Below are 19,349 nucleotides of genomic sequence, written 5' to 3' on the forward strand. Positions count from 1 at the left end.
TCACTTGTGGCCTGAACACCATCCGCGATAATCAACCTTTAAAAAGCACCCTAAACAAGGATGGTAACACGGGCCTGTTTTCACACCCTAAACAGGGATTTTATTCCTTGCATCAAATTTTATACCCTAAATTTCATTTCCGCGTATTAGCAATTGCAATTTTGCCACCCTTTTTTCTAATTTTTCATGTTTTTGACACCCTAAACACGATACGCGCATATCGTGTCTACCCACGAAAAACTACCCTTTTTACGCGTTTTCATTTTCGCGGATGGTGTACAGGCCACAATGGGAGTGACCCCCCCCCCCCGGTGATTTTCATAGAATGTATTGATTTCATATTGCTTGTAAAACAAAATGTGCTAGAAAATATCTTTTGAAAATTGTTTCATTCATTTTTGCTTGAAAATATCATTTTGAACTACATAACAGGAGATGTGGTAACACCACAGCCTGTCCGCCCTACAACAACGCGAGAAGTGATTGAAGGCTTAACCACACCTGCCTCAACAACACAAGGTACATTTAGCCTCTGTTTCTTCTGATCATTTTAATTTTAAACATGAAGGATATATAAAGTTTTAAACTACATGAAAAATAGTGTACAGATCTGTTTATTTTTGTATATTTTTTCTTGTTGTTGTTGTAATTTTCAATGATATTATAAAACTTTGAACTGTAACTTTGATTTATTATTTAAAACCGGCTCTGATGTTTCCACACATTTCGTGACCCACCGGATCATTTTTATACCTCTGGCTACATAATGTTTACATGAAAAAAATTCTTGCAGATAAATTCGTTTAGCAAAAATATCTATTGGGCAGTGTAATAGACATAATCATGCATAATCATGATACCTCGCAAACGCAAAATGGGAATCAACTGAAATTTTGGGAATAAGCTTTTTTCGTGGTTATCTAATGACAAATGTCATAAAAAGATGATGCTAAGATCACAAAGTAATTATAATGTAGCACATGTTGTTTCTACAATCATATTTCTGTGACCAGAAATATGCAGGAAGTATAAAGGACATGTAAAAAGATTTACAAGTATAGTACGCATAGGAATACACGTTGACGAATTTTGCCGGTTTGATTACGCGTTTTGGTGGGGTTTTTTTCCATTCCTATTCCCTTCGTCGCAGGTCCGACGTACGTAAGAACTGACTATTATTTATTTATTTATTTATTTATTTATTTATTTATTTATTTATTTATTTAAGAATATCAAACAGTTCAGTTTCTCCATCCGGCGAAACTAAACGGTTCCAAAAAATGTAAGCCCCCCTAAAACATTTTGGTAAACTCCAAAAAAACCACGGATTACAGTGTGTGAGTTTAATGGGCTACCTTTCTCTTTCAGTGGGCTGGAATTATTCCACAAAGAATTAAATCATTTTCATTTCCCGGCATTTCAGCACATGAAGGTGATTTACGCCTTTTCGGCGGTACCGACAATTACAGTGGTCGAGTAGAAATATATCATGAGGGTCAATGGGGCACGATTTGTGATGAGAGTTGGAGCAGCAGAGACGCTAATGTTGCGTGCAGGTAGGTCTTATCACATAAATAATATATTTCTAAACCTCAACTTAAGCTATTTTTTGGAATCGGTTAAAAGCATTAGCAATCCAATTGAAAACCCCAGAAATGAAAGGAAAGGGCAATTTGGGTGTCTCATTGAGCTCGAATTTTCTTTTTAAACATTTAAACTTTTGGTCAAATTTGGGAGTATTTTAAAGCTGCGGCTACCCTGGGAATAAGCTTTTTTCGTGGATATCTACGGGAATATGTCATAAAAAGAGGATTCTAGGGTCACGAAATACTCCTTTAAGTGTTCCTCCATAGGACCATTCTTTGTGCTCATTTTAACGGGAAATTTACCTTTCACCTTACCTTGGGGGTAGGCAGGACGATCAAACTTCGAGGGTAAGGGGGATTATGAAGGCATCAAGTTTTGTTGGCAGCCAGCATAGCTATGCGAACCACTTATAAATCCAGCGTTTATGTATACGTTTATGGAGTCTATGCCCACCGTTTATCATGATGCAGTCATGTCTACAGTAGAATTCACCACGACCTTTGCAGGACTAAACCCCATTAAAAGCTATTAAACCAAGATAACACTCATTGAAAACAGCTCAACTGATTAAATCAGATTTTCTCTGGTTATGCACATGTGTCTGTTTTACATGTGCGGTATCGCAATGAGCTGGTATTATAGTTTCAGTTGGGTAACCGATTATAAAAGGAAACGCAAGGTAACAATGGTATGTGGACCTTTGTTCACGAAATGAGACAATGGTCTGCTTATTGTTAACCAGCATTCTTGAAAATGAGCAACATAATGATTGATGACTTTACACGGTTTGGAAATAATTTCTTCATATTTTTTGGTGTTATCTGTCGTTTACATATCGTTCCTAAAACACAAAAGTGTGAATACTTCCAAACACCTAAATTAGCTAAAAATTTAGGACATGTTACAAAACTATATTTTCTAGAATTTCAGAAGAGTACTTTTAATATTGGCCGGTTATTTTTCACACAGCGACGTTAACTAGGCAATTACCCATATTTCTAACATGCGCTATTTGTAGAGGTTACGCGTCAATGGTAAGAGCACTGTGGATTGTGTATAGGAAAACGGACAGTATGTGCAGTGAATGCCCACCGATTCTTGACCAAGATTTAAGAACCATCCATCCTTCTTTGGCGATATTTGGGTCCAAACTGTCTATGGACATACTCAAATTCTGACTGACGAGTCACATACAACATTTCGCTATTTATAGCAAGATGAACAAAATCATCAATACATTTTTGATTTATGAGTGAAAATGCCATTTTGGGGTGAGTTTTGCCTTACAAAAATAATTTTTGCATGAAAAATTACTTATGGATCATTGAAAGTGTATCAATTTATTAGATGGATGTTTGGATCAAAAAATTCAATCACAACATTATTCTGTGACTTAAAGGTTTTAACCTATGACTTCTTGAAATTCATAAGTAGATATAAAATGCGTGTTTTTAGAGATTTCGGTCATTTTGGCCGTGCATTCACCATAAGGGTATGCACGGCCAAGTTTTTTCTCCCGCCCGAGGATCACATAACTACAATGCACTCTTATCAACGCACTAACATTGCAGAAAGCAGATGAAATTGAAAATAGAAAGCAGACTTATCAGAAATGTCATTGTCTATTTGTTTCAGACAATTGGGTTTTACAGGCTCAACCACCTCACGGTGTTGTGCCCGATACGGAGAGGGTAGTACAATAATATGGCTGGGATACCTGACTTGTGGTCTTACTGATAATAGGATAACGGACTGCTGGAGTAGGTATGGATGGGGTCCTCCGCCTGGATGTCGTCATCGCGAGGATGCTGGGGTGATATGCTCAAGAGGTAAATTTTACTTGAGCCAAAATGGTCTCTTTCAAATCGCTTAGTATATGGTTCCATAGCTTCCCTTCGAATACACAATAGTGACCTCGAGTCATTGCAGATGTACGGTAATGTTAGATGGTACATGGTTTGTGCGGTAAATGTGCCTCACTATAAACAGCGAGAGTTTCGGTATACATATACAAGGACCATCATACACGAGTACTCAAAACTCGGTGTATTCACTACATGTATAAACACGCTGTCTGAAGAGTTATCAAATTAATTCAAAGTATATTCATATATGTTTTCCATGTTACCTAGCAACAAGGCACATGATAACAATATAATAAATAAATGGACATTTTCTATAGCGGGTGTCCATCGCTTTCTGCTCACAAACATGTTAAACTGTTAAAAATAAATATATAGGACCCATTCCATGTCAACTCCAGGGATGTGCACCGCAGCACCTCTTCAATTTTTTTCTTTTTCTGTGTGGTGGTAGATATTGATGAGAAAGTACAATCCCGAAAATTTGAGCTTCATACTCTATTTCGTTTTCCCGTGGCATCAATTTGAAATTTAGGGGGGGTCAGTGTAAAAAATGTGTCGCAACGCGAAAGACGACTTTTGGAGGTCCATAAATGTATAAAGGGAACCCTTTACAACTTTGAAAAGTATGTATCCTGGGGTACTTATTTGTGTAGAATTCAAATCTGGCATCAGAAAACTTGTAACTCCTTTACTTTAAAAGATATAGGGCCCTGAAAATGCAACTTCGTCCATCCAGGACCAACTTTGGGGGGGGTCAAAACTCCAAAAGTAAAAATAATTTTATTGTCCATTTTTTGCCAGTCAGAGCCCTTTGGTAGGACATTACTCTTATCCAATATTGAGCCTATTCGAATAATTTTAGCCGAGATATTACCCATGCGAAACCCCAATTGTACATTTTTTGTACATTTTGACCCCCCTGAAAACCAATGTCAGACATTTTGCCCCACCATCAACTTTTGCACCATAATCATAATACAGCTACCCCTACCCATTAATTTAGCAATTGGAATATGATCAATATTTAACTACATACTTGTCTTTAGCAAAAATATTATGGCAGCCAATTTGCGACTGATTGCTATCTGGTGATGTTTTACAGGGTCCAAACAAAGTTCCCAATGTGCTAATATTGGCTATGATGTCACCAGAATACCTACTTTTCCCTGGTTGTTGCTATTGATATCTATAGAGTAAGAAATATCAAATAAGTAGGGATTTTGTGAAAATCTACTGTTTGGGCGAAACATGCTTCGATCTTACTGATATTTCAGCACAATTGTAGTATGTACCCCAGTAAAATTCTCCAAGAGTTCCAAGTCGATCCGAGAAAAAAGAGTGTTTTTTGCCACACCCTATTGCTGATTTGAGTGATATAATATGTGACGTGTCATGTCAAAAGGAGACACTTTTGGGCAGGATCGTAAATGGATAAATAGCCAAAAATCTGCCCGGGGTGATTTTTTCACAATTTAGGTTTGTTGTGAATTTGTGATGTTATTAATGTTAAAAATATTGTCTGATAGTTTGAAACCGGAATATAATAATTTCGACATCATTCGCAAAAGGTTATAAAAGGTTGTCAGAAAACGTTTAAATGTCGGGTTATATAAAGGGTACATTAATGGTATAATACGTTTTCATAACATTAAATAACATTTGTTGGTAATTTACTGCACAGCAAACACAAATGTTTTACAGAAAACATTTAAATGTCGGGTTATATAAAAAGTATAAAAACTTTTTAATAAAATTCCAAAAACATTTTTGAAAACTTGGTACAAATCATTCTAAAATGAATGTTATTTTGGGGTTGAAAAAATATTTTGCAAAAAATGTTTGCCCAAAATATTTACAATAACGTTTTTAAAATGTTTTCACGACCTTTATATAACACGGCATTTAAATGTTATTAAAACGTTTTATAAAAATTATTTTAACATAATGTTATTTAAGTGTTGACAAAATATTTGGCCAATAATGTTTGCAAAAATAGTTTACAATGACATTTTTCGAAAACATTTTAAAAATATTGTTGTAGTGTGTTTTCATACAAAACGTTTTAAAACGATTTCATGACCTTTATATAACCCGACATTTTAATGTTATTAAAACGTTTTACATAAACCAAAACCCAAAATATAACTTATTTAAAACGTTTTAAAAACGTTTTTGTGTTTGCTGGGTTGCTACTCTCAAAATTGTCAATAATATTTTTAAAGGCCGATATCTCAATTTTCAATTTTATAATACCATAACTTACGAACTCAATATCTTCGCTTAGGAATGTCCAATTTCATTGGGGAAAACAGCGTTGTGGAGCAAAATATCTCTTTATTTAAGATATGTAAAGACCTCAAAATTGATAACCTGCCCAAAAGTGTCTCCTTTTGACATGACACGTCACAAATATGCAAATAATATGCTTTATTTTGCAGCTACAAATAATGTCACATTGGTGGCAAACGGCACACAAGATGGACAGCTTGAAGGAGTAGTTGAAATCTTCGTCAATGGTCGATGGGGCTCCATCTGTTTCGATAACTGGGATATGCTTGATGCTGATGTTCTCTGTCGTCAAATGAGATATACCGGTCAGTAAAATATCAAACTGAATTGCCATCTTCTTTCATTTAACCATATCACATGCCCAGGTGTGTACCCATGGGGTTGCTTTGGGGGCTGAAGCTCCCCCGGTTTACGCCAAAGATACGACAAATCAGCCTGATGTGGGTACCGCAGCAGTTCTTAAAAACTATGAAATACCAAAAAAAATTTTGAAAACGCTGTCCTTAAATTCTTTTCGGTGAATATAGATGCTATTCATCATGTATAAAAATTGTTAGTGTAAAAGTCTATTTAAATGACCCTTTAGAGTAACAGTTCTATTTAAATGACCTTTTTAAAGGTCGATTTAAATAACCCTTTAGAGCAACAGCTCTTCAGTAGAAATGAATAATATGCTTTAAATGACACCTGTCCCTGCAACCTCATACCTGAATATACGTCTAGCAATGACGCTTTTGGACCATATATCATAAATTTTGCTCCAATATGGCAAAATTTTTCGCGCACTGCGCGCACATTTTTACCATAAATATATTTTGTCGCCAAAAGGTGCTAGATTCACATTATTTCAAGAATTTTTTTCCAACCCCATCCCCAATGTCAAAAAGAAATCTACGCCACTGCATTCTTTACTTAACCTAAAAATACAAATCAGTCAATAGAAGGGGGTGACCTATTCTGTTTTATGAATATTCATCAGTCGCAATGGTTAGGTTTTGTGTGTGAAAAATCTGATCTGATCTTAATATTTATCTATGTTTACCAGCTTCCCAGCAAACACAAAAACGTTTTTAAAACGTTTTAAATAAGTTATATTTTGGCTTTTGGTTTAGGTAAAAATGTTTTAATAACATTAAAATGTCGGGTTATATAAAGGTCATGAAAACGTTTTAAAACGTTTTGTACGAAAACACACTACAGCAATATTTTAAAAATGTTTTCAAACTGTTATTGTAAACTATTTTTGCAAACATATTTTGCCAAATATTTTGTCAACACTTAAATAACATGATGTTAAAATATTTGCATCCAGCAAACACAGAATTTAGAAAACGTTTAATAACATTTAAATGTCGGGTTATATAAAGGTCATGTAAACGTTTTAAAAACGTTATTGCAAATATTTTGGACAATCATTTTTCACAAAATATGTTTTCAACCCCAAAATAACATTCTGTTTAGAATGTTTTGTATCAAGTTTTCAAAAATGTTTTTGGAATGTTATTAAAACGTTTTTATAACCTTTATATAACCCGACATTTAAACGTTTTCTGTAAAACATTTTCTGTTTGCTGAGCAGTAGATTATCAAAAAATGTTTTTTAAAATTATGAAAACGTTTTATACCCTTAGTATACCCTTTATATAACCCGACATTTAAACGTTTTCTGACAACTTTTTATAACCTTTTGCGAATGATGTCGAAAACGTTTTGTGTTTGCTGGGTTGGACTAATCTTGGCCGTGCATAAACATTTTTCAACTCTTTATCATGTTTATAGATGCCGAAATGATTTATAACACCTCGATCACAGCGTCTTCTCTGAACGAGATACCGGTGATGGGAAGTGTCGCGTGTTCAGGCAGCGAGGACTATTTAGCGGAGTGCAGTCATGCCAGTTGGGGCTACTTCTGGTATCATCCATCAGAGTCTTACGGCACATGTGACAATGGCATTGCAGGAGTAAAATGCAGATTAAGTAGGTGAAAGTAGGACCAAAGATGAAATGATTCCTGCACGCGGCCACAATTGCGGGGGGGGGGGGCACAATCGCTCTAAAGATAATTTGGCAAACGTATATCTTTAAAATAAATACATCTTTGCAGATAGTTGTACCTTCATGGGTTGTTTTTTTTTAATACGGAAGGTGCTGTAACATTTTAAAGCTGAATACACTATTTACAGACGTTTCACCAACTGGCAAAGTCCATCATTATATGTAATAAACTACTCGTTCTATGAAGTGTGAGAGACGAAATGGCTACGCGTTCGCGTAACGCGAAGGCACCCACGTCTTCCGTAATTTGTTATACTTGGTCGATAGAACAATTGGCGCCATTGGCCTTCATGAATATTCCGGAATTCTCATTCATGCCATTCTCATTCATACAAATCACGTGGACTTTGCCTGTTGATGCGCTATCTGTGCCTTTTAACCTATGGAAAAATAAATGAAGGAAATTACGTGAAACCTCGTTGAGGGCGCCCTATGACTATTCTATTGTCTGATGCGACGTGAGTCCGTTTCTGTTGCGCCGACTCAGGCATACTCAGGCAAACCGCGCCGTGTTTTAGGTCATGATGAATCGTACTGTAGGGCCACTATATAAATAGTAAAAAAACACTGATAGCATTTGGTTGGCTGTTTTGTTGTTACGAATTTAGTTTTCGGACCGGACCAGATTCGCCTCATCGGCGGAGGTTCAAATGAAGGAAGAGTTGAAGTTAATTTTGACGGTACATGGGGAAGTATTTGCTACAACAATTGGGATATACGAGATGGTGAGGTAAGTATTCAGTGCAAGGCAGTATGTAAGTGATAAATCCGTCGATTCCTTTTCATGCCGAAACTCATTTTGGCCCTATCTTAAACATGTTAGAGGAACTTATTGCGTGTCTCATATTCTTCTACCAAACTTGATTCTCAATGGAACTTCATTATTAAACCACTCATTTGAAAGTATTGATCTGAAGAGAACGCGTCCGTTAGGATTAGACTATCCTTGGGATTAGGTTGGTTTGGATTATGGTTGGGGTGGCGACAAATGAAAACAGAAGACCTCTAGCTACACTATGGTCGACATGGTTGCCCAGTGGGCACACCTGACGTTGAAATCACGCGTTGAAATCACGTTGAAATTTCAACATCGAAATCAATTTCGACGTTGAAATCAGGTTGAAATCACGTTGTATTAGCAAATGGACTTCAACCTGATGGACTTCAACCTGATTTCAACCTAGAGGTTAGTTGAAATCAACGTTGAAATTTCAACCTGATTTCATCTAACCTCTAGGTTGAAATCAGGTTGAAATCAGGTTAGGTTGAAACTTCGACGTTGTATCAACGTTGATTCAACGTCGAAATCCTAACCTGTGCCCACTGGGTGGTCTATAATTACTGCTGATTTCTACTTCGATATTTTACATTTTTCAGGTTGCTTGTCGACAAATGGGATTCCCAGGGATTGTTAACATTACAACAGGTTCTAACTATGGCCCAGGCTCTGATGATAGAATATGGTTGGACGATATGGGCTGTGTAGGCAATGAAAATAATCTTGCAGAATGCGATCACGACGGGTGGGTAGAAACTCGCCAATGCATGCAACTTGAACTTGCTGGTGTCATTTGTCTTCGAAGTAAGTTTATAAACGTACGCTAACTGTGAGGTAAAGAGCCTTCCCGTTTCGATCAATATTTAGATCACAGATGGTTGCAATCATTAAACATGTGTTAAAAGTAGGCCTCTGCAATATTAAAGTCATATTTAAATCAAAGAAAAGCTAGTTCTTCTGACAGATATCCATTATAGTTTTAAGTTCTCTTAACTTGTCATTTTGATGGGAGAAAATACGTCGGCTTGTGTCGATTACACATTACAATTTACCAAATGTTCGCTTGATAATGTTGTTAAGTAATGATTAAGAGTCAGGTTTTACAATGGTCATATTGGTAAATGTTTAAAAAAAAACTCAACGAGAGAAGAAGATATGCCCGTAACACGTGTGTTGAATTTACCTTTTTTTCCTCCAAATAGCACTTGACGGTGATATTCGTCTTGTGGGTGGAACCAGTGACACACATTCTGATGGTCGCCTAGAAATATTTCACAATGGCCAATGGGGTAGCGTTTGTAACGATGGATGGAGTGACGTAGACACATTAATTGCCTGTAGACATCTTGGATATAATTCTGTTGGAATCGAATCTGCAGCACTAGCGCCAGGTCGGTAGTAGTGATCCGGGGTAGTGATATCATACATTCCACCCCATCCCACGAACAAATCTTTCTTTTTTTTCATTTTTCTTGGTTGAAATGAAAACGATAGACGATCACATTGGGTCTTAGTCGTTTTTCTTGGTTGAAAATGAAAAACGATTGGCCGGTTATATACGGACCATCTCCTGACTTCAATATAATGATTTATTAGCGATCTTTTGCATCTGCATGTAGTCTTTCTTTAGTTCAAATCGCTGCTTGTTATACTGTAATAATATTACCCATTTCTTACCAAATTTCTATCGAAATAAAACTTGCCCTCTGGGCGGGCCTCTGGGCCTACTCAAATGCCCCGCCAAATGTACAGTGGAATGAAACTCGTGTTGCATTATGTCACGTAAACAGTTTGCTCTGGAATGCGTGGAATGCGGGTTAAGTACGCCAGTTGTGAGTTTGTCATTCACAGGGGTACTAGGAGAGGATACATCCGGTACTTTTTAAACTCGTATAAGATAAATAAGACTGTTTATGTTATCATGTTTACAGACAGTGCGTTAGGGGCTTGGTTTTCCAACGTTAGCTGTACCGGTGATGAAAATCACTTTGGAGAATGTAGTTTTAAATATTGGAACGAGACTAGCCAGTGTAACAATGGCAATTACGTGGCTCTTAATTGTTCGGGAGGTAAGAAAAATAAACTTTGTTTTGCGGTTATTTAGAAGTTGCAACATTTCTCTCCTTTGACTTGAACTAGTTGATGAAGAAATATGCCTGTAAACTACTTTAAAGTCACAATTCAGTATACTCTACTAGGAATGGTTTTCAATAATGATCTAGTTAGGGGGCTGGCATTTTCTTCGGAAGGGGGGGTCCCAAATATGTCGGTGACCGGAGTCAATTTTTTTATGGCCCCCCATCACGGGCAAAATTTTTTACGACCTCCCCTATCGCGGGTCGAAACATTTTATGACCCCCCCTTCCAACTACACAGACTCAAGAAAAATTATTCATTGCCGAAACTTAAAAGCGAAGAAAGTGTGTGGAGCGCGTTAAAATTTTTATTGTAAGTGTATAAAAGAAGGTGCGTGTAAAAATTTTGCATAGATTGTATGCACATTTCGATTGCAATGTTAAAGAAAATTTTGAGTCACCAGCCCTTAATAATTCTATAACCCCCCCTATTTTGGGTGTTAAAAAAATTATACCCCCCCTATTTTTGGTCTGAAAATTCTATAACCCCCCCTGTATTTTTGGGACCCCCCATTCCGAAGAAAATGCCAGCCCCCTTAGCGTAAATGTACACGTAAACATGTGGCTGTTAAAGAAATCACCACTTTTTTACCACTTAGCATTTACCGAGAAAAAATAAAATAAAATTTCACTTGGGGATAGCTGCAACATTATGCATTTCTATAAGATCTCCTTAATATCATACTAAAAGTCGTAACAAATTCCTCCAGGAGAAAGATGATTTTGTTGCCTGGGTAACAGCATGACAGGGCGACAAACGTCAGAGCCCATCGAATCCATGTTGACAGTTTTTCAAGTACCTGTGTAACATCCAAAACAATAAATGTAGATATTTATATAGCTACATTTATTGTTTTGGATGTTACACAGGTACTTGAAAAAATGCCAACATCCAAAACAATACAAACTATTCTTATTTAGATTTAATTTAGCAAAAAAAGGAGCATTTTTAATTTTTAATCCTTGTTTGCAATTTTGCATTGGGCTTTTTTTTGTAACTCAAGAACTCTACATCGTAGATACGTCAAACTATACTTTATCTAAATCATTTTTAACCGGATTTGACTGGTTTGATAATTGACACCTGCATAGGCGGCCATTTTGATTTTATGTACTTTTTTATGTAGATTTTTAGGACGTTTAGTATGGTATTTTGGGATATTTGTAGAAATGTATTGTAGTCAGAAAAATTCTGTTACATTATTATTACTTTTCCCTTTTATAGCTTCCAACAAATTACGTCTGGTAGACGGTTTAACCAACCGCGATGGAAATGTTGAGATATATCACAACGGAAGATGGGGAAGTATATGTCCTAATGATTGGGGGATCAACGAAGTCCGTGTGGTATGTATTGTTGTTATTGCTGAGTCCAAAAACGCCTGAAACACAGCACTCTTTACATTGATGAAATTAATGCAGTTTCCACCGGGCAAAACTTTTAAAAGTGATCTGCAAATGCATCATGCTGACCTTAGTCTAACAGATCAAAGACCCCATGCCAGATCTGATACTTGATCTGATCCTCAAATGGAGGCGATAAGAAGTCGAACCCAGAACGTGGTAACATCTATGGTAAATTTCATGACATTTCATCCTACCAAACAGATCAGAAAAGCGGGTCAAATAATCCAGTCTTTGACCCTAAATTTACCATGGTAAAAATGGTAAAAGAAATTGCCTATCAATTCGCTTTTTAGTAAAGCTGATATACGAATACCTAGAAGAACCTGACAAACGCCAACGTTATGAATATTGGAGTTATAATAACACAACAGCTAACAGTGCAATTTGTTTGCTGATTTCATTTTTATGATTATTTCAGACAAAACAGGCATAGCATTCTATTTTTTATACAATTAGAGCGCGTCGGAGATAGATTAAATTCGATTTGATTTGATTTGATTTGATTTGGTACTATAAGAATAACATACAAATTACACTACATATACAGTATTATTACATGTATTATAACAAGATAAAATAAATTGCACATCAAAATTGCTGCATGAACATGAAGTATAATGAAATTACAAATCAACAGCAAGGAAGAGAAAATATAGGAACAAACTGCCATACAAAAACAAGAACAGAGACAACGTGCACAAAGGACGCAAAAAGCAGATATGTGAGACCAGCTCAAACCTAAAAATCAAATGGACCCTTGATCAGCTAAAAACTGTTTGACAGATTGTTTGTACAATTTAAAATCATTGATGTTCTTGATTTCATTTGGCAGTGAGTTCCAATGATGAATTGCACTATTAAAGAAAGTGAGGCTATTTTGGCCCTTGGAGTGAGGAACCTTAAAGTTGAATGGACAACCCCTGGTACTGTAATTATGAAGAGATGATACTCTAGTAAAATGCATTTTCATATTATTATTCAGGACAACAGTTATGGAAAATTTTAAAAACATGACTAAGTTTTAATTAAACTACTCTGTCTTGACTTGATAGCATACCCACCATATCCAATTCTTTCTGCCCAATATGAGTACGTAGCCCCACATCCAAAATAAAACGAACGATCTTGTTTTGCATAATTTGTAATTTGTTTTAGTAGTTTTTAGATAACCCTGTATACCATGAAGAACATGCATAATCGAAATGACAAAGAATTAAAGCTGAACACAGTGTCTTGCGTGTTTTCATGCATAAAAAGTCTGCATGTCTGTACAAGAATTTGAGTCTCCCGCTTGCTTTTTTGATAATATTAGAAGCAATTGATTCACCGGAAAGAGTATTATCGAGGGTGACCCCTAAATATTTCACAGACAGAGAGGTATTAATTAGCTCCCCATTGCAAGCAACAGTAAAACTATCAACTGAATTTAGCTTCCTTTTGGTACCAAATAAGATGGCCTCGGTTTTACCAAGATGAAGGAGAGCTTATTATCTATCATCCATTGCCTGCAAGAGTCTAATTCGAGACTCAGTTTATCAGCGATCTTTTGGGGATCTTTATCAGAAACAAGCAAGACATTGTCATCAGCGTATAAAAGTGATTTGCAGTTCCTTTCTATTATAATGGGTGATTTGCTTGACGTTTGTGGGTCTACATTAAAAAGTTTCCACAAAATGAAACATATTAAATAAATACAGCAGAACCCGAATCCACATGTTGGTGTGCGTGTAGTTTGGGGTGCGTGCGCGCGTGTTTGTGTCAACGAGCATAAATGTACAACCTGCACAAGACATGATATTGATCGTTTTCATGGCAGCTCTGTATACCTCGTAAAAATAAAGTACTTTTAATCTTACTTCCAGGTGTGCAAGTACTTTGGATTCTCAGGTGAAGGTGAAGTGTTAAATAGAGTCATCTCACCCGAATCTAGCAGCGGTCCAACTTGGTTAGGTGGACTGAACTGCACTGGATCGGAGAGCAACCTAGCGGAGTGCCCTCACCCGGGATGGGAAAAGAATGGTTGTAATTTTGCTGAACAAGCTGGTGTATTATGTCATGTTGGTAGGTTTTCACGACAACATGCTTAGTTTTACGATCCATACAGCTTTCAAATGATCATAATAATCTTCGTCCTTCTTTATTCGGTATCTTTTAAAAGCAAATTCTAATTATTATTAGGATTAAAAAAGTTTGGTTTTAGGATTAACAAAGGGGCCATGTTGTCTAAAGTTGCACAAACTCTATCATTGTGAAGACCCGGATGTACTTTGCATCATGGTCATATCTTTTCCATTGATTTTTCAACAGCAAGAGAAGGTGACCTTAGACTCGTCGACAACAGCTTACAACACGATGAATTTACTACTATATTAACCAGAGGGATAATTGAAGTCTATCATAGAGGAGCGTGGGGCTCAATCTGTGGAAGAGGATGGGATGATTTCGATGGGGGCGTTGTTTGCCGTCAGCTCGGTTTTACTAGACTTATCGAAACAGGAACAGGACATTTGGCCAACTCTGGTAAAAATTGAAATTGTAACTTTTGAACCACTTGTCCTAGAATGTTTTGGGTGTGTAGAATCCATTTCTGATAATATTCTTTAAATTCCAGGTCAAGTCAGGTTATAAAGATCAGGTATCCAAGATGGCCACCGGACACCATCTGGAAGTGCTAACTTTTGTAATACTTGGCCAAGAATGATGTATACATCTTTTAAGGTGTTTTGGGGTGCGCATACTCCATTTCTGGCGTTATATTATCAATTCAATTTAATTTCTTAATTGTTTTTCATAGCTACACCTGAACCCGATTCAATCCGTCTTGTAGGCGGAAACAACGCGAATGAAGGTAGAGTTGAGGTATATTACAATGGTATCTAGGGAACAGTGTGTGATGACCACTGGGCAGTGTTGTAGTCGAGTCCTCATCATCCGAGTCCGAGTCCGAGTCCTTGGTGTCCGAGTCCAAGTCCGAGTCCGAGTCCCCGCCAATTTCTGATGTCCGAGTCCGAGTCCGAGTCCGAGTCCTCAATGTTCGAGTCCGAGTCCGAGTCCTTATGTATCAAATTCAAGCATATATGTAGGCCTAAGCGTTTCCGTACTGTTTTCTAAACCTTTTTAGAGCGTTTTATTTGAAAGGTGCCACATATGTGCCAAACATTGCTTGTACCCCTCTCTCGGTTTGCCAAAAATTGCTTCCCTTTCGATCGGCCAAAAAATTCTTACCCTCAATTTTACCTCCCCCCCAATACTCATAATTTTTGCTCAGTCCCTTAGGTAGCATACCGTGGAAACAGTATAAATCACATACTCACAGTAACTTATTGGGCTTGTGATGCAATATAACATTCAAAATATGACGTCACTACCAAACTTCAGGTGCCAAATGAAGGGGTGTTGGATCTGGCTGTAGGCCTATGCAGTATTATTCCGGGGTGGGGGGGGGGCGGGGGTCACTCACATGTAAAGGGACTGGTAGGCCTACGGGTATGTTCCTTAACACCCGCATTTGCATCGTCATAACTACAGTTCATTGAGCATAACACTCTGAAAATTGTATATAGCTCTTTAAATCTAATTTGGAAACATTTTGAATTTGTTAGCTCAAAGCCTATAATTTGGCCCAATTTTAGTTCACAGACCTCCACAAAAATGTTGAAATTTCAGTTCATCAATCCCCTATTTTGCCCCCCAAATCAGTTCCAAGTTCCCAAAGTTTGGCGCCGCACACCCAAAATTTAACTTGAGTTCCCCAGGGTATTATTATTCATGTACATTCTAGACTTGTGTCTAACAAAGCAGTCATGTCAAAACAAACAATTATGATTAAAATCCATTTAACCAATTAAAGATATAGGCCTAAATGAAAGCATTTTATCTTGCTTTTTGGTTATACTTTTATTTACAAACTGAATTTATTTGTATGCAAAATTACTTAAATTAATCATGTGATGTGATCATTGATCAAGCATAAGAAGAAGTTTACAATGAACGAAAATAAAAGACCTAAAAGACCCTATTTTGCCGGATTCGAGGAGGACTCGAAGCCGAGTCCCTGAGTCCTTGGGGTCCGAGTCCGAGTCCGAGTCCGAGTCCTTAGCTTCCGAGTCCAAGTCCGAGTCCGAGTCCTTGAAAAAGGACTCGAGTCCGACTCGAGTCCGAGTCCGAGTCCCGAGTCCTCCAACACTGCCACTGGGGTATGACGCAATGGTAATTTGTCGCCAGCTAGGACTTCCACATAAATGCACAGGCATCAAGGTCTGCTTCTTATCATGCTTTATCAGTCTATAATATCGAATTGATTAATTCGAATTAAACAATTCATCGAGTGGCCATGGGCAGCGCCATTAGATATGTTACAAGACTACCAAGTGACAGGTGATGGACCGTACCCACACAATTGAATAGGCACTTTTTGATAATTTTCATCAAGGTTACTCAAAACTTACCTAGCTAATTTATTATACATCAGGGGTCTTTGCCTTTTTAATATGTTATGAAAAACTTAATTTTAAGAATATCTACCGACGGAAATAAAAATCGACGGATAGTCTTGTTATGCTCTCACAAACTTAGAAAAAAATCTGAAAAATCCAAAATTTGAGTCTAAAACATGCCCAAGGTTACTGCTGTCCCATTCAAAAGTACAGGAAGACCACCTACAGCGTTGAGGTCAACTTTCTAGACTTCCTGTCTACTGGCAGTAATGGCTACTACCCAGTGCTAACATCAATGAATTGTTTAATTCGAATTAATCAATTCGATATTATAGACTGTTTATGGTCCTGGTACCATTTGGCTCGATGTTGTGGATTGTTTAGGATCAGAAAACAGAATAGATGCTGGTGTTGCATGTACAGGGGGTGAGAAGCGTTGGAATTCGATTTTATAACAGTTTTACATCGGAGTGGTCACTTAAGGGATCCATTATTTGGGTTTTCTGCGATTGTGTGTTTACGCCCATGTGTATTTTCTTTGAATGTAATTCCTTTCATCGTATTTGTTCAAACGTAGTCGTATAGAGTGGGGTCATTTTGGATCACATGATGAATCCGTTTCGTACCTAAATTACCTATTTGGTAAAATGAAATTCTAGGACTTGAAACATGAGTTTGAAGGATTTTTGTGGAATTTGGGGATTTCGGTCGCCATTGAGGTGGCACCTGTGCTTTTTTACAAAGTAACATACATGCCAAGTATGGTTTTGGTTGGTTTTTTCATGCTTGTTTTGTTTTTCCCTGTGGTCTTGCCAAACTGTCTGGGAGTGTGGTTTATTTACAGATCTGCCTTTGTTGCCATGTTGCCAACATGTCTTTGTCTATACACATAAATGGCCAAAGTGTTCTCGAGCTTTGCTCTTTTTTGGTCATCCTTCCATTAGGTACGCACCATTAGATTATCAGGGTGGGGGTAGGAAGTTTTTTTTTTTAAAAACTTCACCCACTACATAAGCAAAAAAAAAAAAAAACTTTCCCCACCAACACTAAAAAAAAAAAAAATTCCCCACCTAACTGTGTTTAATGCATGAAATTTTTTTTAAAACTTGCCGCCAAAGGCGGCGAAAAACAAACAAACTTCGCCGCCTTCCCCCGACACCAACTTCCTACCCCCCGAGTATCAAATGGTGCGTCCCTTATGTATTATACCTTTTCCATTGCGTTATTACTGAACTGAAAGAGTAGTTTTTTTCCTGGGATGGACCTGCCTATATGATTTTCAGTAAACTTGCACATTCTTCTATACATAAATGGACTCTAAATAGCTGGGCTATATGATTATAAGGTCGCTATGCAAATCACATCTAGTCAGGGCCGTTCCGACCATTAGGGACGCACCATTAGATATTATCGGGGGGGCTAGGGAGTTTGGGTCAGGCAGAATTTTTTTTTTTTCGCTGCCTTTGGAAGCAAAATTTTTTTTTTCGCCGCCTTTGGCGGCGAAGTTGTATTTTTTCAATTTTAATGTATACCTTTATACAGAGCTGGGTAGGGAAATTTTTTTTTTTGCTCATCAATGAGGCAAACATTTTTTTTCACTCATCAGTGAGGCAAATTTTTTTTTTTTTACTCATCACTGAGGCAAAACTTTTTTTTTCTTATATATTTCCTAGCCCCCCCCCCCGATAATATCTAATGGTGCGTCCCTTAGGCCAGGTATGGCGGTCGCCTAGGGCGGCAAACGCAGAGGAGCGCAAAAAAAAGCGAAAAAGACAAAACGGGAATGGAGAAAGAAAAGGGAAGAAAAAATGAGGGCGGATAAAAAGAAAAAATAGGAGGAAAATAAAAAGGGGAGAAAAGAGAAACAGAAAACAGGGCGGAAAAGGATAAGGGGGACCTGAGAAAAGAAAAGAAACGAGCGGCAAGGAGAGGCTTTGCCTAGGGCGGCAAAATCCCTCGGAACGGGTCTGATTAGCCATGATTGATTACCAACACGTAACCCGTCGAGGGCCCCGTGGATTTGTGCTGGCTGGTAAACAATGAGTTCCTTGTGAATATATTTTGCGCGAAGTGTTAGCCTAATAATAAATTGATTCGATTAAGGGATCTGGAATGAGCATTTTGAGCGTTTCGACAGTATTTTTTATGGAACATGAGAGCACCTCAGACGTATCAATTGCATTCTGAATACGAAGCATGTCTTTCTGATATCAAATAATTTTCATTTTTGAAAATCACGATATAATACAAATTTTATGACAAATTATAAAATTTGATATTTTTCAAATTTTGATATATAACAGTCCTCGAAGTAAATTTTATAAATCTAATGATATATTCTTAAAGTGTATGTAGCTGGGAGGAAAAGCCGACGATCAATTGAAAATTTTGACCTTTCATATTGAAGATATGGATTTTTTCCCAAAAGACCTTTTTTTTTTTTTGGTGTTTTGGAAAAAAAAATCCATACGAAAGGTCAAAATTTCCAATTGATCGTCGGCTTTTCATCCCACCTACATACACGTTAAGTATAAATCATCAGATTTATAAAGTTTACTTCGAGTACTGTTAAATATCAAAATATCAATTTTAATGATTTGCCATAAAATGTGTATTACATTGCGAATTTCAAAAATCAAAATTATTTGATATCAGAAGGACATTCTTCGTATTCAGAATGCAATTCGATATGTCTGATGTGCTCTTATGTCCCACAATAAATACTGTCCAAACGTTCATACCCCTTCCCTTAAGACATTTTATTTTGAAATTGACTGTCCAGGTTCCTGCTTATCCG

At 37.1% G+C, this 19,349-nt stretch overlaps 1 protein-coding gene across 1 annotated transcript in view; it reads left to right on the forward strand.

The window, feature by feature from the left end:
- LOC140162836 (uncharacterized) overlaps positions 1–19,349 on the forward strand; it is a 52,147-nt gene that overhangs the window by 9,050 nt on the left and 23,748 nt on the right. The window contains exons 7-18 of the mRNA XM_072186147.1: positions 433–519; positions 1,424–1,556; positions 3,223–3,416; positions 5,891–6,046; positions 7,521–7,718; positions 8,405–8,526; positions 9,174–9,378; positions 9,777–9,965; positions 10,506–10,643; positions 11,935–12,056; positions 13,979–14,177; positions 14,424–14,636. Of these exons, the coding sequence (XP_072042248.1) occupies positions 433–519; positions 1,424–1,556; positions 3,223–3,416; positions 5,891–6,046; positions 7,521–7,718; positions 8,405–8,526; positions 9,174–9,378; positions 9,777–9,965; positions 10,506–10,643; positions 11,935–12,056; positions 13,979–14,177; positions 14,424–14,636 (1,956 nt within the window). The remainder of the gene's footprint in view (positions 1–432; positions 520–1,423; positions 1,557–3,222; positions 3,417–5,890; positions 6,047–7,520; positions 7,719–8,404; positions 8,527–9,173; positions 9,379–9,776; positions 9,966–10,505; positions 10,644–11,934; positions 12,057–13,978; positions 14,178–14,423; positions 14,637–19,349) is intronic.

This window comes from Amphiura filiformis, chromosome 10 (assembly GCF_039555335.1).
Source record: "Amphiura filiformis chromosome 10, Afil_fr2py, whole genome shotgun sequence".
Classification (NCBI taxonomy): domain Eukaryota; kingdom Metazoa; phylum Echinodermata; class Ophiuroidea; order Amphilepidida; family Amphiuridae; genus Amphiura; species Amphiura filiformis.